This window comes from Anopheles cruzii, chromosome 2 (genome assembly GCF_943734635.1).
Source record: "Anopheles cruzii chromosome 2, idAnoCruzAS_RS32_06, whole genome shotgun sequence".
NCBI classification, from domain to species: Eukaryota; Metazoa; Arthropoda; class Insecta; order Diptera; family Culicidae; genus Anopheles; species Anopheles cruzii.
The window spans coordinates 547,092-566,683 of NC_069144.1; the positions used below are offsets into that span (position 1 = coordinate 547,092).

The following is a 19,592-nucleotide window of genomic DNA, read 5'->3' on the forward strand; positions in this document are numbered from 1 at the left end:
ACTGGATGATCGTGACGACGGTGAAGAGTCGGATTACTCCGAGAACGATGAACTCTACTCGGGATCCGATGGAACCGAGGAACCAGACCGAGGAGCAGAGAGCACCGAGGATGAGCTAGATGTGCCGGAAAGTAAAAAGAGAAAGGTTAAATTCGCGATCGATAGAAAGAAATCGACCGATAAAAAGCAAAGCACAAGTAAAAAACCTACCTCGGAGGAGGATTCATCGGAAGAGGATGAATCGAATCGTCCCGGACGTTTCGTTCTGCTAAAATCGAGCAATAAATCACAAAAAGAAGTGAAAAATAAGAAACCCTTCGTACGGGTTGTGTCGGAAGAAGAACTAGAATCCGACGACAGTTTCGACGACGACGACGACGACGATGGAGATGATGGATTGGATGATATTCTCGATGATTTGGATGCTGATTCCGAACGGGATGATCCAGCCAAACCACCGGCAGACGATGGCACCTGGGAAGACATTTATGGCCGCAAGCGAGACAAAGCGGGAAACGTGATCAAAGAGGATCCGGCTGCTGCTGCTGCTGGTGTATCGGGCAGCAAGTACGTTCCGCCACATTTGCGTGCGAAGCTCGAAGCATCCAAGACGGGCACCGCGACGGATCCGAAGCAACAGGAAAAATTGTTGCGCCTCAAACGGCAGCTGAAGGGTCAGATCAATCGGCTGGCGGAATCAAACGTACACCGAATCTCGATCGAGCTGGACAATCTGTACATGCAAAATGCACGCTACGACATGAACAGCACACTGACGAGCCTCGTACTGGAAGCGATCGTGGCCCCTAGCCTCACCCCGGAGCGGATGGTCCTCGAGCACACACTGCTGGTGGCCATTCTGCACGCGAACGTCGGCAGTGAAGTTGGATCGCACTTTCTAGAAACGGTCGCCGACCGGTTTCTCGCGCAAGCTCAAACGATCGCCACGATCGCCAACGAGGAGAAGCAGTTGGACAACTGTGTCCAGATTCTGTGCCATCTGTACACATTCGATATCGTCAAGGGAAAGCTCGTTTACGAGGTGCTACGGAAGCTACTCGAATGCTTCAATGAAAAGGCCGTCGAATGCATTCTACTCGTGCTCCGTACGATCGGGTTTATCTTGCGCAAGGACGATCCACTCGCGCTAAAGGATTTGATCGTGGCCGTCCAAAAGCAAGCGGCTTCCGCTCCGGATGAACTGAAGAATGAGTAAGAAAAGGCGGGTGATGCGTTTGAATGCCATTTTAACACTCTTTACATTACAGTCCGCGTGTTAGGTTTATGCTCGATACGCTGCTGGCGGTGAAGAACAACAACATGAACAAGATACCGCAGTACGATCCGACCCTGGTGGACCATTTCCGGAAGCTGCTGAAGGGAATGATCACGAGTGGAAAGTACATCTCGACGCTCAACATCGGCCTGCAGGATATCGTGAACATCCCCGAGCGCGGCAAATGGTGGCTCGTTGGCTCGGCGTGGCACGGTGCTCCCACTTCAGCCACGCCGGGACAGGGAAATGGCCCTTCTGCCGATCGCGATGGTACCGGTGGCGAGTTTAGCGAGCAGCTTCTAGAGCTGGCACGCCAACAGCGCATGAACACGGATGACCGGCGCAACGTGTTCTGCATTCTGATGAGTGCGGAGGACTTTTTGGACGCCTTCGATAAACTGCTGCGACTGTCGATCAAGGATCTGCGCATCGTGGTCTCGGTTATCATGCACTGCAGCCTGGCGGAGAAGGATTACAATCCGTACTATAGCGTGTTGTCGCAAAAGTTTTGCGAGTACGATCGCCGTTACCAGTTGGCGATCCAGTTTGCACTGTGGGATCGGTTGAAAGAGATACACGCGCTCAAGCAGCAACAGTTGCGCAACTTAGGCCACTATGTTACGCATCTGATCGCGGAAGGAGGCCTACCGCTTTCCTGCCTCAAGGTGATCGACTTTTCCGACATCGATAAGGTAACCCTGCGGTTGATGCGGCAGGTGATGCTGGGGTTACTGTTGGCGGCGGACGAGAACAAGTGTCTGCTGGTATTCAGCCGTATCACGTCGAGCTACAAGCTGAAGGCGTTCAAGGATAGTCTGCGCCTCTTTATGCACCACTTTCTGGCCCGGGGCAGCCAAACGAACCAGAGCCTACCGCAGGAACAGCTGCTACTGTTGCAAAATCGCATCAAAGAAGCGGACCATCTACTGACCTCGGACGATTCCCGAGTTCAGTTCGATGATGACTAACGTGACGATGGGAAAAAGATTGTTTTGATAAATATAAAGAACTCGGTTGTTGATGTTTTTTTTTTTTCGAGAGCAGTTTGGTTTATTTATACATACTCCGGGGTTTTCGTTTGTGTTCTCGTTCTCGTTTTGCACCGCAACCTTAGTGTTCCTCAGTTCCTTCATCCCGAAACTCTCGCCGCTCTTGGCGGTTCACTCACTTTTCTTTAACGATTGTTTCCATGCTTTCCACTGAGATTGTTTGGCCGGGTCACGTGCGTTTTTCTTAGCTCTCTTTCGTTAGTTCCCTCCTTTCTGCCCACTTCCCGTGAGTAGCTTCTCACAAGAAGTTGACGGTTTGTGGTGTTACTCAGCTTTTGATTTCCTGTTCCTCTACGGGCCCCGTTAGTGTACCCCACTAGGTCCACGGATTCGCCCGTGCCCGCTGCTGCCTCCTCCAGTCGATAGTTTTGTTGGCTTACGTTGGAGATGCTAAACACTCCGCTATTGTTCCAATTAGTTTTTGGCTAGTTTAATAGTGTTAAATCTTTTACAAATTTATTTTGCTCCTTGCTTTCGATAACTGTTTGCCTGGGATGATTAGGGGTTTGACAAATACGCGTTTCAGTTTAACCATTAGTTGTGGGGTTTGTGGTTTTGTTGTGTTGTAGCATTGTTTGCTGTCCGCTATGTGTTCGCCAGTGTAGTTATTGTTTTGCCCTTTTGCCAGTGTTCCGCGTTTCCGCTTTGCTTTAAGATTCCAATGTCGGGTGTCGGGGTATATCGGTTTGTTTTGCCATATCTATTAGCTAACAGTTTCGAAACAGATCTTGGAACCATTTACGAAATCAATATGAAACGTGAAAAGAAATAACATTTTCGCATAACATGTGTTTAAAGTTTAGTTTCTTCGTTAAATTGGCCCTATAGTTTGCAACAATCCAGCAAAAAATCCACAAAATCAAAGTAGCTCATGAATTTAAAATATCAGAATGTCTGTCAAAAATGCAAATTGCTTACGAACCAAACTCCAATAACCAATCTTGCTCTTGCTTAATATAAAAACTCCCTGTGAGGTTCACGTTGCTGGCAACAATGGAAACCTTGGCCGTGGCCGTGATCATGCAAAAAGAAAACGTAAAAAAGCTAACGACCTAGTAGTTCCGGCTTCTTCGGGGCTCATCCTTCCCCGTAAGGGTTGCGGCGTGTGGTTGAGAATATAGTATTGTTCTTGCTCGCTTCTACCAATTTCGCGGCCACCGTAGGCGCATAATATTGTTTCCTAATCCTCGCTATTCTCCATAGTATAGCGTGCGTACTATCTATCATTCTTTCGGCGTTCGGTATGTCCTGCACCTGTGCCCTCGTCCGTAAACTGGCCACCACACAGTACGCTCTCTCGTCCCTGTTGCTGGGACGCGCATTCGTCCACACACACACATACGGTTTACTTCCTGGTTCCATTTTATTATATTTTATCCTAGTATTTTTTTCTTGCATGCCTTTAATAATCTTTGTTTCCCCTCTCTCTATAAGTCACACACCGTGTTTTAGTGCGGTACTATATATTTGTAATCAAATTCTTGTGTCCGCCCGCCGTAAGATTCGTTTTATATCTGTCTCTCAACGCGCTTGCTCCCATATTCGCTCCGAGCCTGTCTACCCGGCGCACACGTGTTTTGAATGCACGTGGCGCAGCCAACCATAAAGCGTTGCGCTGCATTGCGCCGTGTGTGGATGATTTCTTTCGACATAGGGTAGAAACTAAAAGGACAGAGCGAAAAACCGAGACCGAACAGCGGTGTTAAACTTCGTTATGTTGCGCTTTGCTGTCCCCAGGAATTTAACATTTATTAAAAGAAATATTGCTTCCGCGTTGCTAAGACCGGATAAACGAGGACTGACCGAGTGTTAGGACTCGCAAAAAAGGCGTAGCGCTTGCCCCCCATTGTTTCTTCGCGAGCGACGGAAGCGGAAGAAAGAAAGCCGAATTGATGTTTGGTGACTGATGTTTTTCCGTTTTTTTTTATTCCATTTTTCCCTTTTCCAACACGCTGGAGAATCTCTGGTGTGGTTATCTCCCTAGCTCCTACCGCGACCGACACCGTTGACACCACGTAAAACTGGTTGTTGCCCCACATAATCTTTCTACCTAACGATCAACGTCTTATTGTATGTTGTTTCGGTGTTTGCTTGAGGCCGATCCAATGATCTAGTCTAAATCGGCCATCGTGATGCCAACGCGATCTGTCTCTTCTCTGACTGTTCCCTACCCTCCCCACCAACAAACACACACACTTTTTGAATGTCGGATTTACCACGTTGCGCCTCCCCCCGTGGCACTAAAGCGCATTTGATTGCTTCCAGCACTTGTTCGTTCGGCTCCATCCGGCCACATATCCTTTTCCCGGGCGGTTCCAGCAGCAATTGCCACACTCTATGCGTCTCTCGGTTCTTATTTTTACTCAGTTTTCTGTTTATTTTATACCGTTTTTTTTATTCTGCGCGTTATGCAGTAACAATTTGGAGTAACGCCGGGACGTACATCGCTCGCGCCCCGTATGAATTTTGCGCCGCGTCCTTCTCTATTGGTTTGCTCTGTGCTGTGGTGTCAATGATTGTGTGTGTGTGTCGGCTTTCCGGTGGCTGTCTCATCTTCAACCTCCCCTACTGATCGTGTTCCATTCCGTTGAGGAGATCATTCGCTCCGCTTGACCTGTTCCCATGGCCGGCTGTGTCGCCAACCATGCGTGCACATCTCGCGCTACTCTCTGGGGGGGGCCACGCAGTTTAAAGATGAGCACCGTCAACCGGCCGGCCGGCCAGCCCCCGGGGGGTAGTGGTTTGTTGCACTTAACCGCTTGATTGTGTGTAGCCATTGATTTGTTTCTCGTCTTTTGCTTAACATTGTGTTTCGTTAGAGTATAGAGTACGATGTTGGCGGGTTGGAGGCGCATTTATTCTTAGGCAAAAAATAGGCAAAAACAAAACCATAAGAAAACGAACACAAAACTCTTAACCATTGTCTCTCTCTCTCGAAAAGTACTCGTTTGTTATGAATTAATCTGTTTTACTATTGCTACTATCGCTTCCGTTCGCTTTCGCTACACCTACACATCCGCGGTTCCTACGCTCTGTTCCGACACCTCCCGCTCACCTGCTGTCTTCTTTTGTCTGCTCCAAATCTAACGAATGACGACGACGAAGGCGCTGGCGGCGATCGTCTGGGGATCTCTCTGCTTACGAGTAATGTAAGCAAAAAACAGTCATCGCCCAGCTGCGCGTGTTATCTATAATTGTGCATGGTATTCTCTTCGCCCCCCCGCCCGCCCGCACAACAACCTAACGGCAAGGCAGAACCTAACGAAAACCGCTCCCCGCACACGCACCACTTGATCGTTCGTTCGTGTTATTAACATGAGTTCCTTCCGTACTCTTCCGGCCAGGCACGCGTTGCCGTTTCAACCGTTCCACGTTAGAAATGTTGGAACAAAACAAAACAAACAGAAAAAAATGCAATAATGGTATCGTCCGCCGCGTTCCGCTTTCGCATCATCATCATCATCATCATCGATCGAGAAGAATTTGAAATCTCGCTTCCTACCCGGTTGTCCCTTTTTCTTTGACAGCACCAGTCCAGTCCAAAGTGGAAACGAAACAAGTACGGATCACTTTCTCCAAAGATGGTATTATTAGTCTTCTTTTAACAATGGTGCATTCCTTCTGGTAGGTAGAGTAGTAGTAGTAGTAGTAGTAGTGGTAGTAGCATTAGTTATTGCTACCGCATTTCGCATGTTTTCACGTTTATTTTCATTTCTCATGCCTCCGGGGGTGCTTTCAGCGCGACTTTTGCTGCTGCTGCTGCTGAGGGTGATCTTGGTTCTGCCGCTGCTGTTGCTGATGCTGATGCTGCTGATCCTGCTGCTGTTGAACACAGGAACGGAAGTAGTGCTCTGGGAGTGTGTACGGGTGTGTGTGTTTGGTGAATGTTGGCTTTCTGCTGATAATTTCAATTCTATGGATCTTTTTGCTCTGCTTCTCTATCTCCTGCGCCGCTCCTTCTGTTCTCGCTGCTGCTCGCTTGTGTGAATATTATTGGTAGGGCAACGGGCAAAGTATTAGTTTTTATCAGCTGCAGTGTTGTTTTTGATGGCAATAACAGTCTCTTCGCCACAAGATTTCAGTACGGTACACTATGGGGGGAATTGGATTGGTGGAGAGAAAGACAAAAGAAATGTTAACAACGTTTGTTCTGGATCGGTTCCGGTATCTTTCACACACGGGGGAACCGGTTGGTTGCGAGAGGATTGCGAATACGTACGACTATCTCCTTGCCGGAATCGAACTCTGAGCGCAACTGGGTACCCAAGTCGCCATCGGGGATCTTCAGATCTTCACGCAGGTCACCGTTGTCACTCATTAGCACTAAAAATCCGTCGTCAATGTCAGTCAGTTGGTAGTCTTCGCGCTTGACATTGGGGACGTCCATGTTGTGGGTCGAAGGGCAAATATCTTCGTACCTGAGAACCAGAGAATGAAGATTAGAAGGAACGCGATTCAAAGCGATGGGCGCACGTAGCCTTACTTTTTGCCAGAGAAGATGTCGATGCCAACCATGTGAACTTTGGCATGTCCGTGTTTGCCGGTCTTGGAGGTAGACATTTCAACGATCTTGCAGGGACGTCCCTTCAGCATAACGTGACCATTTTTACGCAGAGCCGAGCACTGCATCGGGAAGGTTTGGGATGCGCCGGAGTCGGCGGCCTCGAAGTGGGTATCCTCCATTTCTGCCATTTTGCACTTTTTTCGTGGGTCTTAGCAGCGGATGCGTGGAACAACAGAAAACGCTAGCACCTCCGGTGGTTTTTCCCCGTTCGTCGGTATGTGATCGCAGTTGGCGACGATCCCAAAAATGCTCCGAGAAGTGCCGGTTATACACACACACGTCAGTATGCACAGATCCTGCGGTCCTCCAGATGATGCTGCTATACAAACAGTGCTGTTGTATATGCGCAATAGTTATCTGATGGATCTTCGTTAGATCTTGCTTATGCTGCAATGAGGGACAAAGGTGAGAGAGGGATCAGCGAAAATCTCTTAATAATGCGGCGCGTGGTCACAAATCGGTAGCTGTACACACTACTCCGGCGGCACTGGGCGAGGTTGTGGAGTTTCTGGGACTCTGGATGTTTCGGATCGGCACAGTCTCGGTAGAACACCCCAAACGGTACTGCATCGCGCGTTTACCGATATTACGGCTTTAATCCTTGGCGCAACGCGATGGTTCTCCATCATAACGCACATACATCCGGCAGGAAATCAATAATCCGTTGCAAATTTTCGATCTCCATATCGCATCCGCATTTCAAGGGCAAAGACACATTGGCGAACATCTAACTCTAACAACACAATATGCTCTCTGACCCGTGGTTTGATGCACATCAACCCAGAATCGGTGGCACTCCCATCTGTGTTCTTTCCGATCGGTCGAGTGCGCTAAACTGCCATCGATACGAATCGCTTTATTGCACACCGCCGTTGGCACTTAACTAGGAATGCTATGCGTGTAGGAATAAAAGATCAGCATTATGTGGCATCCGCCGGGGGGCACCGTAACACGCGGCCACACGGAAAACGATCGGTTTTCGGTTGGAGCACATGGTGCGGTGGTGCCATTTTTTTCGTTCCCTATTCCGCAATACGTAAACACCCGTCGTTATCAGTTGGCAATTGTCGGAAGACGTGGTTCGATTGTGAGGTGCCCGATGTCTTATCGGGTGCCCAACCCGATATACCATCGTCAGCATTGACCCCGCGGAGCGTTTCAACCGATTCCACGTTGGAAGGATTTCTGTCTCGGTGAGAGAGAAATTATTTTCATTCGAATTACATATGCTTAATGATTTTGATTCCACTATGCCGCTGGGTGCTGGTGCCGGGTCGAATCGATCGGGAATGATCGAAAAGTCGACGGAAGTTGAGACCGACGATGCAACAAACAGCATCGAAACATCCGCAACATATACCCTAAAAATAGAGCCCGTGATTCAGCGATAACTTTTTCCTTCGCCGAACGGGCAACAAGTAACGATTATTTGGTCTTAGATGGCGATGAAAGTAAAAAGAAAGATTTTCTATTTTCAACTGAACGCCGGTGAGAATTCATTACAAGCCCCGAAGGGGAGAAATGCACCGAAAAGGGGCAGCGAAGGCCAATTGGTGAAAGACACGTGCAAGAAGTCCCACTAGAAGTGCACTAACAGAGTATCCCCAATCTAGTTTGCTTTGTAGTCACAGCATTTTAAACGCACCAAAGTTTAGTCTCTATTGTCACGCTGAACCCATTTCGGTGGCGTTTTCAGTGTTTCCCGTTCAGTGGTTCTATTAGCTGCACACACCACAATCACACCGTTGCCGGTAAGCTGACAGATGGGGAGACAGAAATCATGTGGACACACAGAGAGACAGGATGATCCGTAGCAGATACGCACTTTGCGACGAAAAACCACCAACCCGAAAATCACCAAGTAACGCCCTACCGGAGGACAGAGCGAGACGGGCGGTCGCGCAGCGAGGCGAGAGCGGGAACGAACATAAGCAGCGGGGAGAAAAAGAGCGAGAGAGAGCGAATGGGTTCGAAGCAATCAATGAAAAGAGGCGAGAGCACGTTTAAGATGCCCAAAAATAGTCCTACATTTAAGGGAATTCCTTCATTGGAAACCCAAAAAAGCCTGTCCCTTTGCACGACTTCTTTTTACTGTTTTCATTTCGAAGCTAGCGAGCGGTTGGGATGATTTCCATCAACGTGTGTAGACGGCAGCCACCACCACCACCAACACCATAACCGTTTGCGGCGTTCCGGCCGGCTCCACACTGCAACGTGCGGAGCGGTAGCCACGTCAACTGTTGACACTCGCACCGGGGGCTGGCGAGAAACTCCACTGCTGCCCACCCGAGGAAGTGCAGTGATCCTTGCAGCACAAAAAAGTGGACCATGCGAAGGACACAAATTGCATCGCTTTTGTCAGCTGCCGCAAGCCGCACAGGTTGCTAAGATGGAAAAGTGAAAATCTACAAATTAACACACGGAACGTGTCTTCGATTCACACTCACGCTCTTCCCCGTCTGTCACACGTGAAACCGTCCGCAGCCGGGGACCTTCTTGGGGGATTCCAACTGGAGCCGCATTTCTTATAACAAAATTTGCACTACACTTGCTGACTCACTCTCGCTGGGCTTTGCCGACGGCAGCGACGGGGTTCGCACAGGACTGGTCCAAGGAGTCTCTGCTGGATGCAATTTGTGTAGCAACAGAAAATCGATCGTAATACCTGAAAATGCCGTCCTCGTTCAAAAGGCGATATTCTCTGTGTGCTCACGACGCTTTCCAATCGGATTCTTGCCCTCTGTCACGGCCTGACATTTGCCCGTCCACGCATACATGCGTACGTTTTCCAATTAGACTTCTATTGCTCCGTTTAAGTTCGCTCGCTCTCGCTCTTTCCCGACACTGCTTCGTGCCTGTCAAGCCGCAAAACCCACAGGACGGCAACAGTAGTGGCAGGCGAAACAAGGCTGACCAAATGCAACAACCATCGGTTGCCGGGTGGGCAAAATGTATTCCGTGAGTGAGTTTGATAAGGAACCAAACTAAACGTTCCACTGCACTGCAGTAACCTTTCACCCCACCCCACCAAAAAGGGGTGAAAATGCAACGGGCACGATCAGTAAGGGTCATCGCTGACGCCACCGCCACCGTCGTCGCCGTTGCCGCTCCGGTGTTTGTCCGGGCTGGGGAGCCTTTCCGGCGGCACAAGACCTATGCTCCTCCGCCGCACCCGAGGAGAGAAATCGTGTGTGCGGAACACTGGCATGTTGATATCGCTTAACACTGGTGACCCGTGGGAGCGAGACAGCAAAAAAAAAGGACCCCGACCAAATATGCACTCATCTTCAGCATGAACACAACCGCACGAACGCCGGGTCGGGAACACGGGCGGGGGGAGGGTCCAGTTACTAGCCAGGATTGAACTTCGTCATCACCCATCGCCTATCGTCATCATCATCATCATCACCGCCACACGCCACTTTGGGGGCCGCTTCCCGGTTGCGTTGCTGGGCGCACGGTTACCGTACCGTACACCGGAGGAGGTGCTCTCGGTTTGGGAGCGAAAATTTTGAACACCAAATTTACACCGAATCCAGCCACCGAGCGCACCCACATTCGGCCGCAGCGCCTTCCACACCACCCACAGTGCCATATCGTGTGGCCAATTACCGATTTGGAACAGATTTTACACACTTTCCCGTACGCACTCCGGCAGAATGTCGCTACTCACATGTGTGATCAAAATGGTCACGGACAAAAGAAGATCGCAACTATGGCGTTAGTTGCGGAAACACATCGCGATGGGCGAGCGAGACGGCACGATTCGCGCTCCGACCGTCGAGCGCCTGACAGCCGCAGGTTACGTTGATGGATCGGCAAATGTGCGTTTTGCCACCGAAAGGTGCGTTTCGGTTGGCAGCCGGTAGCTTCATTTCCGGTGTGCGGTCGACATTGGAAAATGAGCTTAGAACACGGATAAACGTGAAATTAAAACAGTAAAAAATGCTAAAATAATCTATTCAGTAAACCATGCGTCAATAATGATTTGCAGCATCCTCCCGATAGATTCTCGAAATTCGGCGGTGTAGAAAAACCCTTATTAAAACCGTTGTAACGGATTTAAATTTATATGGTTGAGATTCGAGTAAAAATCGTCTGTCGTTTTGATTCTGATTGGAGAAAAAAACTTCAATGCGTTTTTGGTGGTGAAGTCGTGGTGAATACGGATGACAGGATGGTGAAAATTGGCTGACAGCTAATGTCATTGCCCCTTCGCTCGACCGTAAACAACCGTTGTTTTTGTGCAGCGATTCCCACGATCTCATTAGATACCTTCTTCGCCACCAACCACTGTGAACCCTCTGCGAACCGGATACGTCCTCTCCGACACCACTATGAGAGCGGATAATTAGACCCCGCAGAAGTTGGCACCAATTTGCGGTTGTTGAAGTTCAGCTTCCACGCGACCAGCGGCCGCCCCGAGAAGATGCTTACGTCGAAAATCAGTAAAGTGAGCAAGGTGGTAATATGCGGTGGAAAAGCGGTCGGTAAAACGGCCATCCTGGAGCAACTCATCTACGGCAACGTTTCCATCGGTTCGGTGCGTATATTACCTTGTTTAGCGCACGATCAGAAAGTGCTCACCCTTTACCGTTACTATCGTTTGAACAGGAACTGCACAGCACGATTGAGGACACGTACGTGGCTAGTATCGACACCGGAAAGGGGAGCAGAGACATGCTGCGCATCTACGATACGGCGGGGCTGCAGGGCAATGTGCAGCTTCCGCGCCACTATCTGCTGTATCCGGACGCCTTCATACTCGTGTACGATCCGAGCGATCCCGCCAGCCTAGACATGCTGGCCGGGATCAAAAGTGATATCGATAAGTACAAGGAAAAGAAAGAGGTATGGCGCACACGGCCTTCGCCCGTTTTGTCCGACACTTTATCCGCCGTTCCATTTGCAGATGATTATTATTGTGATAGCAAACATGCACTCGCGCCAGCCACGTTCGGCCGGGACCTCGCCGAGCAGCAGCTCTCCCGGTGGTTTCGGGCCCGCGTCCAACGGGAATCTTCACAGCAACGGTAGCCACCAAATCAGCAACCAAACCGATCTTACCGAATCGAACCTCAACCGGGCCAACAACTGGTGCGCTCGGGAACGCATCAAACACTACATGGTCAACGCGATGGAGCGGGCCTCCCTTTACGAACCGTTCGTTCAGCTCGCCATCCGCTTGTATCCCACCCAGACGAAGAGTTCTTTCCGGCAGCTGACGCAGAAAGCCTCCAAGGTGGACAACAGCTAGTGGCCCGGTCGGCTGTCGGAGCATAGTGAAACCAAAAAACAACCAACCAAGAAGAATCACGAACGCGAAGTACGAGCGTTTGGGAGGTGTTCTCACTGGCCTCTGGCACACACTATCCAGCATTTGTGAGCTTTTCCTCATAGTATTTAACGTATGTTAGAGACAGTATTCGGTAGCGACCTTACCCGGGGGTGCAATGTATTGTGCTTAATTGTTTATTTTTATTGTTTTACCCCAAACGAAACGGCTCAGCCCCTTAGTGGCAACGTATTTTAGTTCTTGTCTGTGACAACCCTTCGTTCGTAGCACCATTGGTACTTAAATTGCAATTTTCCTGAGCGAACTCTCAGTCTGACTCTATATAAAGATGTGTAATGATAAACCATGCGTACACCGTGTTGTTTGTTTTATTTATAACAAAGTCTTACAGCCCAAGAACAATCTTAAGGTTCCATTGGCCACTCCACCTGCTGTGATCACCATTTGAGAAGATATTTCAGCTTCGCCAGCACGATGCGCGTTCCGAACAGTTTATCCCATACGTCGCTGCTAATGCCGTATCCTGTAGCGATGAATTAAGTCACAAATGAATAAAACGGTCTCTCGGAGATACTATTGGCAACTTACCGAGATCGTGATGAACGAAATGGTGCGAGTAATGATAACGCTTCATGTGATACAAATGGCCTCCGGAGGGACTTCCATAGTGGAGGTAGTAGTGGATGAGGTCGTATGTAAGGTAACCTTCAGAAATAAGTAAACTCCCTTTTAATAAGCAGCCCTTTTAACGAAGAGGCATCTGTCGAACCCCTTATCATACCTATTAAACCGCCGGCAAGCGTAATTCTGGGGAACGGAAACAGGTAGTACAGTGGCTGATAGAAGATGGTGGTGAGCAGGATCGCCGGTGGCACGGGAAACACTAGCCGGTATGGATCGAACGGAACCTTGTGGTGCTGGCCGTGGATAAGAAAGTGGAACGTTTGCAGGAACCGATTGTACTTCGGGTCCAGATGGAACACCCAGCGATGCAGCGAGTACTCGAGCAACGTCCAGACGATGCTGCCGATCAGCAGGTGTAGGTACAGGTCAATCGTGAAAAACGACTGTGTCGCTTCGCTGAAGCGCCGTTCGGTGGCCAGATCTTGGCTGCCGAGGTGTATGATGTAGCAGATGGCCGGTATCCAGAACGCGGGAACGATCCACCACGGAGTTTTTGTCATGTTTTCCAACCAGGACGGTCCCAACAGGCGCAGCTCCCGGTCGACCGGTTTGTTCACCCATTCGGCATATTGGGGTCCTATTTTGTGTATTTGAAAGAGCATCGGCTTTCTCCAATCCACCAAGTGCTGCCGGAGAAGGGATTACAATGCGTGATAAGATTACAGCGTCGCGATTACATAAGCCACAGAAGCACGACAGACACACATTTCGCGCGCGAAGCTTAGCAGATAACGAGCACTGAGGAGTGGTTCACGAAACATCGCGTCCGTTACCCCACAATTCACGGCTCTGATAACCGGGGCCGATGATAGCGATGTCGCAATGTCGCGGCGATTGGTTGTAACGATAAGGAAGTACAGTTGTTCTACCCCTTGGCCCCACGCGTACGTACCTCCATACTGTCGTCCGTGAGGTGTGTTAGGTCGTCCGCACCCGTTCGTGTTCCGCTGTCGTGTAGTCCGTTGCGAGAGTGAAGACCATTTCGGAGACCATTCGATCCGTTCTGTTTCGCGTGCCGCCCGGAATCTAGTGGTTTGATCTTGTACTCCTTCATCAGATATTTGGCCGCCTGGGAATGTCCGGGGGCACGCGCAAACCGTTCCTCCATGTTTCTGTCGTGTAGCCCAGCGAGAGAGTTCTTGCCACCGGGATGTTTGTGCGCAAACGCCGATAGATCATACCACTCACCCTGATACTCCACCAGTAATGGGTCGTTCTGTACCATAGCGAATAAGTACTAGTCCTTTGCAAAGGGGTGACCGATCCTGTGTGAAAAAGAAAATAGGATCAGGATTAATGATCGAGTTGTTGGCTCTCATCATCTAAGTTTCATCATCGTATGAATGGGTGCGCACCGGCGGCACCCTAAATGTGGCAGGTTTCAGTTACGGTACGGTTTTATCAGTTTTCGTAAATATTTCGTGGTAAGGGTCACACACCGTGATACAAATCCTTCATCGTTTATCGTTATCTTTCATGATAAAGATTATTATACACCGGGTTGATACCAGGGGCATGGACGTACACATCGCAACAACTAACATCACTGCGCGATGAGAACATCTTTAACACCTGTTATCTGGTTCATTGATTACAGGTCGGGGCAGAGGGACGAATGTTATGGCGTTTAGTCATCTCTAGAAACGCGCAACCCCAACGATACCGAGAAATAGAAGAGAAATGATTGAACTTTTCCTACGTCCGTGATTTAACGGCGGTTGACGTTGTCGATAAGATTAGATATTTTCACCATTAGCCAAGTCTGTAAGAAAATCTACAGCTTGGCTTCGAAAAAACGATTTGTAACCACCTAAAGCACTGAGCTGAAGCCTGGGTAGCAGCTTAAAACTTGCGTTCGTTAAATTTAAACATCGATAAACTTTAGACTACTTTACAAATGTTTCAGTCGGAATCGTTTGCCATCATGTTAGGTTCTCCATGGAATTCACTGCAGACACAGAGCGAAGAAATTGGAAGCAAACCGTCCTAATCGCTAATTTGCTGTTTGATTTGTTTCGCCGACTGTTAGTCTAGCAATCACTGGCCAAACAAGTCCTTGGAATAGGGGCCACGCAATAAAGACGACCCGACGTACGACAGCGTTTTAAGAACATTTGCCTTAGTGTACTGCACAATCAATAGCATTCGCGACTCATTGATATTTGTTCAGTTCCCACAATGCCTAATTGCGTTCGCGTCAACGAATGCGATTGCACAGCGCGTCAATATTGATTCTCGATTGAAGATGGTGCAGTTGGGTGAGATACTTCAGGAGCGGGGCCTTTTCGCGGCTATTTCTTCAACCCCCGATATCACAACTACGAGCGGTATGGATAGTCATTCTCTCGGCAGTCAGATTCAGCCAGCCGTTTGAATGGCCTAAACTGTCGAAGCAATCACTACGTTATTTCACATTATACTCCAGCAGATTTGTAGTTTACTGGATGTATAGTACTTTTCAGTAAATAAAACCAACGTACACTTATCTTCCGGATCACAGTTTCGATCACGAACAGATTACGACGAACACCGACGATCGGATCGATTTATCAACCGTCAACCGGCTAGTGTCAGCAGTCACGTGTGTGCTTCCGGAACCTTACACAGGGGCCGCGCGCTAAAAGCAACCACACCGGTCGACGTTCTAATCAGCACTGACGAACAATCCGTGGTCAGCAAAAGTGTTACCGGGTACATTCATCCATTGCGGAAAGTTATTGATAGCTGGATACAGGCTGGGAAATGTAGGACAAAAACTGATACACACGACGAGTGCGTCTATGAGTCGCTGCTTTTTATCGCGATCTACATTATCGACACCCCACATGGCGGGCTTCGTCATGGCGGCCAAAGTCACGCACGGAAATGATCTGCCGTAGTAAAAGGCAGTAAATTTGGCAAATAAACGCAAAAAGGTAGATCGGAAGTTCGTCCGAACGTTTCGTTCTGGACATATACTGCATCGCGACGTTGTCTAAACGTTGAGACTTGAGAGTGAAAACTGAGAAAAATATCATTACCCAAAAAACCCACGGGTTCGTTCCCCTTTCATTTCACATGCCCCTCGTTGCGCCAAACTCCAACGGCTACAGCTGATAAGATAACAGGTTCAGTTTGGGCTGAGTTAGGAAACGGACCACCCCGAAACGGACGGATCAAAATTTGCCCGATCGAGCACGAGACAAGTGACCATTCCCTGTCCAATAAAAGACGTGATTAAATGGTGTACCCTGGGGTGTGTGTGTTTGCAATTCTAACTGCTAATTCAAATCTAATTCCGTGCCGATGAATCACTTGCGGAAGAACATGTCAGGGCGCTAATGGGCTTGGGGCATGTAAAAAGGCATGTCACTAAAAAGCTAATCAGCGATTAAAAACATCCACCATCACCCGGCAGCGAGTCGCAAACAAGGGCAACCATTGTTTTGGCCGATCCACTTGATTAATACTTACGCAGCTAACTCAGCCAAGCGTCTCGATTACGTGCATTAAAAAGGCGGTTGATAAGGTGAGAATGTGTCGTTCGTTATCATCTGCTATGAGGGATCGTCGTTGGGATTAGTGCAAACCTCCTGGCCATAGTTTTGGGTTAGGTTAGTTTCACAGTGGACAAAGATACAGAGATAGATAGAGAGAAAAACGTGTTACGTCTAAACATAATCAAACTTATGCATCATCAACTCAATTTTGATTTGGTAAACAATTTTCAATGATTTTTCTTGAACATTTTTTCTCTGATTTAAATCGGTAAGACCATGAATGGAGTTTGTCTACTGTTGGCTACGGGCACACCGTTGTGGAATTGGCTGTGCGTTGAATTAAATATTTTCAATTACTATAATTATATGCTGCATAGTTGTGTATCGATCAGAAATTGCAACAACCAACCGACCACCGAATGCCAATCGATACGGTTTTATTCGGTCTTCAGCTGAATTACGTCCTGAAAGGATACCAAGGGGACACTAGTTGGTCCGGAACAGTGCCTGACGTACTTATGACTCATTCATCGAACGATGAAAATAATGAATATTTTGTACAGGAGTGAAACATGATCCATTGCAGTGAAACATGATAACAGTTGGATATCCAGCATCGCGTACGATTTTTATTGGTCTTATTTTTTGGACTTTCTTCTCGCTCCGTCCTTTGCGCTTTTCAGCGTTGGTTCCTCGTCACTATCGGTCGAGGACGCTGAACGGGCACGTTTTCGGTCTCTTTTCGGACTGGATTTGCGATGATGGCTACTTGCGTAACTCTTCAGCTTTTCCACCTGCGGACTGTAGGCCCACTGTACGAGTTGCAAGTGGACCTCGGTTGGTTTGCCTTCCGGGTCGAACAACTTCACACTGGGCTCCGGTTTCAGTAGCTCCCGCAGCTGCCGATTGCGAACAATGTCCCATGTCGGCGAATCGGTATCGTCCCGCGGAGCCTTCGTCCGGAGGTGTTTGTAGTTGCCCTTTGCCACCGTCTCGTAGCAGTGCAGAAAATCTTCGGCCAACGGGTTACTTTTGGTTGGTTTCGGAAGAGAACGGACGAGGTCAACGGCGAGATAGGGCAGGTTTTGTTTTCCCCGCTCTTCGCGATCGAATCGTTCGAGAAATTCCTCAAACAGCGCCACGGCCTCCTTGATTGAGTTGAGCTTGTCCGGGTTCTTGGTGGCCGGCAGCACTCGCTTGGCGCTGCCCAGTAGACCCTTAATGGCCAGCTTCTGGTAGTCCGGATCACGATCCTTCAGTATGCTGTGGAGTAAACGAAGGATCAACTATTTGCATCTTGCCGGCATTTGGTGTTCCATACACACCGTAGTGTCTGCTCCGCGGCCTGCTTATCCTTGAAACCCAAGCCCGGTACGGTTTCCACCTTTTCTTCCGAATCTTTCGGTTTTGCATTTTTCGAGCCGCTGGATGTGGTGCTGTTTTCCTCGAGCCACTTTTCAAACGTTTCAATGGCCGCTTTTATGTTGGACACTTTGTCATCCGCTTTCGTCACTGAACGGGATGGTTGGCGAAAAAGAAAATGAAGGAATAGCAAAGGATTCGATAACTTTAACGATAGGTAAAAGGGGGGGCTAAATATCTAATCCGATGCCTACAAAGAGCAATGTTTGTGTGAACTGCGTAATGGCCACCATCATAAAACCGAAATATTATGAAACGCGGTCAACAAGTACGGTGGCGTTGATAAAAATAACTTCCGTGTACTGTTGCAAATGTTGATCGACAACCGCAACAACTTTATCACACGCATGGCTTAGAAAAATAGAAACCCGAAAAGATCATCACGGTTATAAATATCCAATGTCACCAAACGCCCCTCTCGTTGGAATTAGAAACCGTTCGGTGGTGGTTGGATGCGTCGGTCTCCAACAAGTGCGTGACATCATTCGGACACTCGTCACTAGATGGCCTTGCCAAGGGGCGGCGGCGGTAGCGCATTAGTTAGATACTTACGTGTTAGTACACGCTTGGCCCTTCCGATTAAACCGCGCACGGTTAGTAGCTGGTACTTTGAGTCTTCGCTTTTCAGCAGCTCCAGTGACTCCTCGGCCTTAGCCCTATCCTTAAAGCCGTACTTTGATTCCTCTTTGGCCATGTTGCGTTGCGATGGCGCGCACCACGAAGCTATGCCGCAGAGATTGGAGCTCGGAAACTGACTGATCGCGCGAAATTTTGGATTTTAGTCTTTTCGGTGGGTTTAGGTTTGGACGCTTGTGTTGGTGGCGCAACGCTCGATCGTGCGTAAGCACAACAACCGAAGTTGTGGCCGAACAAATCCGATCGGACGACGCGAGACGTTGTTTGTATCCGGCGATTTGGATGGCGGACACGTTTTAGAAATGACATAATACGCTGTCGGCATGAAAAGACGCGTGAGGTATTTGAGATTTCGTACTCATGGATGGCGTAATAAGTAGCTACGCTATTTACGGACCGACCTATCATTTCGTGATGATTTCCGAGATTCCTTACCTGAGAAGTTCGAGAAGGTTCAGAGGGGTCAAACTAATATTTAGTGTTATCATTTATGGCTCTGTTGAAGATATCTTCGAAGATCCTGAAATGTCACCCTCCACCGGGAAGAAAACCAAATTAAAACGAGTCCCTTTGTTGGGTTTATCACTTAATCGCTATCTTTATTCATGTTTTGCTTTTCAGTTTTAATTCGTTTTCTTCGTCACATCACTTCGCTGGCAAAGGACCACCTTCTCCGACTTTGTCGTCCTAACTCTCGGTTAGCCTCTCGGTTTCGTGTAATAACTCGTGTGTGAAAGTCTGGGTTCAATTGGGTTTTTGTTTGTTTGCTCTCTTCATGCACCTCTCAGCCTGGATATTTAGTCTGACGAAACGGTGAATACTCGCATCCTTCATTGTGTGGGTTACGGGTTGAGTAGTGATTTTCAAGTAACAGTGTAGCAACTACTAACGAGGTTTGTACCCTTCTTCAACGATGTAATTCAATCCCCTCTAGGAAGAACTGAAGAGCGCAGAAGTTTAGGAAAATGAGAAAAACCACAATTCTATCTCCGGGAATGCAAAGTGTGAGGTCGTAAAAAGAAGGTTTAATTGCAAGGTTCATTGCGTGTAGTAACGTAGCGGTTTCTCGGTATAGGAAAACTGTGGGGTACCATTAATACTTGCACTCAATCAACAATGATATCAATCGGAAAGAAAGGATTAGCTCGGTCCACCTTCCGAGGAGTTCAGGTCTTTCTATCACTGC

The 19,592-nt window shown here is 48.6% G+C and overlaps 5 protein-coding genes across 7 annotated transcripts in view; 2 read left to right on the plus strand and 3 right to left on the minus strand.

The window, feature by feature from the left end:
* LOC128269274 (nucleolar MIF4G domain-containing protein 1) overlaps positions 1 to 2,244 on the plus strand; it is a 3,469-nt gene extending 1,225 nt beyond the window's left edge. The window contains exons 3-4 of the mRNA XM_053006687.1: positions 1 to 1,212; positions 1,269 to 2,244. The exon at positions 1 to 1,212 is cut by the window's left edge and continues 5 nt beyond it. Of these exons, the coding sequence (XP_052862647.1) occupies positions 1 to 1,212; positions 1,269 to 2,244 (2,188 nt within the window). The remainder of the gene's footprint in view (positions 1,213 to 1,268) is intronic.
* A 2,826-nt stretch (positions 2,245 to 5,070) lies between these two features.
* Positions 5,071 to 10,618, minus strand: LOC128268433 (eukaryotic translation initiation factor 5A). 2 transcript variants are annotated; one of them, XM_053005524.1, is made up of 4 exons: positions 10,563 to 10,618; positions 6,809 to 7,276; positions 6,545 to 6,743; positions 5,071 to 6,416 (listed from the first exon to the last, which is right to left on the minus strand). In XM_053005524.1, the coding sequence occupies exons 2-4, from the start codon at positions 7,015 to 7,017 to the stop codon at positions 6,342 to 6,344; spliced, it is 483 nt and encodes a 160-aa protein (XP_052861484.1). In that variant the 5' UTR covers positions 7,018 to 7,276; positions 10,563 to 10,618; the 3' UTR covers positions 5,071 to 6,341. The 2 variants fall into 2 exon arrangements, with proteins under 2 accessions (XP_052861484.1, XP_052861485.1); XM_053005525.1 differs by lacking the exon at positions 10,563 to 10,618 and adding an exon at positions 10,502 to 10,520.
* A 567-nt stretch (positions 10,619 to 11,185) lies between these two features.
* Positions 11,186 to 12,494, plus strand: LOC128267345 (NF-kappa-B inhibitor-interacting Ras-like protein). Of its 2 annotated transcripts, XM_053004157.1 has the most exons (4): positions 11,186 to 11,432; positions 11,504 to 11,740; positions 11,802 to 11,844; positions 11,947 to 12,494. In XM_053004157.1, the coding sequence occupies exons 1-4, from the start codon at positions 11,319 to 11,321 to the stop codon at positions 12,144 to 12,146; spliced, it is 594 nt and encodes a 197-aa protein (XP_052860117.1). In that variant the 5' UTR covers positions 11,186 to 11,318; the 3' UTR covers positions 12,147 to 12,494. The 2 variants fall into 2 exon arrangements, with proteins under 2 accessions (XP_052860117.1, XP_052860116.1); XM_053004156.1 differs by having other exon boundaries at positions 11,802 to 12,494.
* A 100-nt stretch (positions 12,495 to 12,594) lies between these two features.
* Positions 12,595 to 14,094, minus strand: LOC128267800 (uncharacterized). The gene is made up of 4 exons (XM_053004725.1): positions 13,762 to 14,094; positions 12,967 to 13,495; positions 12,774 to 12,890; positions 12,595 to 12,708 (listed from the first exon to the last, which is right to left on the minus strand). Exons 1-4 carry the CDS (start codon positions 14,092 to 14,094, stop codon positions 12,623 to 12,625), a joined length of 1,065 nt encoding a protein of 354 aa, XP_052860685.1. The 3' UTR covers positions 12,595 to 12,622.
* A 2,892-nt stretch (positions 14,095 to 16,986) lies between these two features.
* Positions 16,987 to 18,464, minus strand: LOC128267742 (uncharacterized). Its single transcript, XM_053004643.1, has 3 exons — positions 18,323 to 18,464; positions 17,674 to 17,860; positions 16,987 to 17,611 (listed from the first exon to the last, which is right to left on the minus strand). Exons 1-3 carry the CDS (start codon positions 18,462 to 18,464, stop codon positions 16,987 to 16,989), a joined length of 954 nt encoding a protein of 317 aa, XP_052860603.1.
* Positions 18,465 to 19,592: the final 1,128 nt, after the last annotated feature.

What these genes read in the sequence shown, in the direction of transcription:
- LOC128268433 (XM_053005524.1), bottom strand. Translation starts at nt 7,017, where the DNA reads ATGGCAGAAATGGAGGATACCCACTTCGAGGCCGCCGACTCCGGCGCA. An exon ending in GACATCTTCTCTGGCAAAAA is followed by an intron (nt 6,744 to 6,808) that starts GTAAGGCTACGT and finishes TCTGGTTCTCAG; the next exon opens with GTACGAAGATATTTGCCCTT. An exon ending in ATTCCGGCAAGGAGATAGTC is followed by an intron (nt 6,417 to 6,544) that starts GTACGTATTCGC and finishes TTCCCCCCATAG; the next exon opens with TGTACCGTACTGAAATCTTG.
- LOC128267345 (XM_053004156.1), top strand. Translation starts at nt 11,319, where the DNA reads ATGCTTACGTCGAAAATCAGTAAAGTGAGCAAGGTGGTAATATGCGGT. An exon ending in GCAACGTTTCCATCGGTTCG is followed by an intron (nt 11,433 to 11,503) that starts GTGCGTATATTA and finishes TCGTTTGAACAG; the next exon opens with GAACTGCACAGCACGATTGA. An exon ending in AGTACAAGGAAAAGAAAGAG is followed by an intron (nt 11,741 to 11,801) that starts GTATGGCGCACA and finishes TTCCATTTGCAG; the next exon opens with ATGATTATTATTGTGATAGC.
- LOC128267800 (XM_053004725.1), bottom strand. Translation starts at nt 14,094, where the DNA reads ATGGTACAGAACGACCCATTACTGGTGGAGTATCAGGGTGAGTGGTAT. An exon ending in TCACGGACGACAGTATGGAG is followed by an intron (nt 13,496 to 13,761) that starts GTACGTACGCGT and finishes CTTCTCCGGCAG; the next exon opens with CACTTGGTGGATTGGAGAAA. An exon ending in GCTTGCCGGCGGTTTAATAG is followed by an intron (nt 12,891 to 12,966) that starts GTATGATAAGGG and finishes TTATTTCTGAAG; the next exon opens with GTTACCTTACATACGACCTC.
- LOC128267742 (XM_053004643.1), bottom strand. Translation starts at nt 18,464, where the DNA reads ATGGCCAAAGAGGAATCAAAGTACGGCTTTAAGGATAGGGCTAAGGCC. An exon ending in GGCCAAGCGTGTACTAACAC is followed by an intron (nt 17,861 to 18,322) that starts GTAAGTATCTAA and finishes CATCCCGTTCAG; the next exon opens with TGACGAAAGCGGATGACAAA. An exon ending in GCCGCGGAGCAGACACTACG is followed by an intron (nt 17,612 to 17,673) that starts GTGTGTATGGAA and finishes TTTACTCCACAG; the next exon opens with CATACTGAAGGATCGTGATC.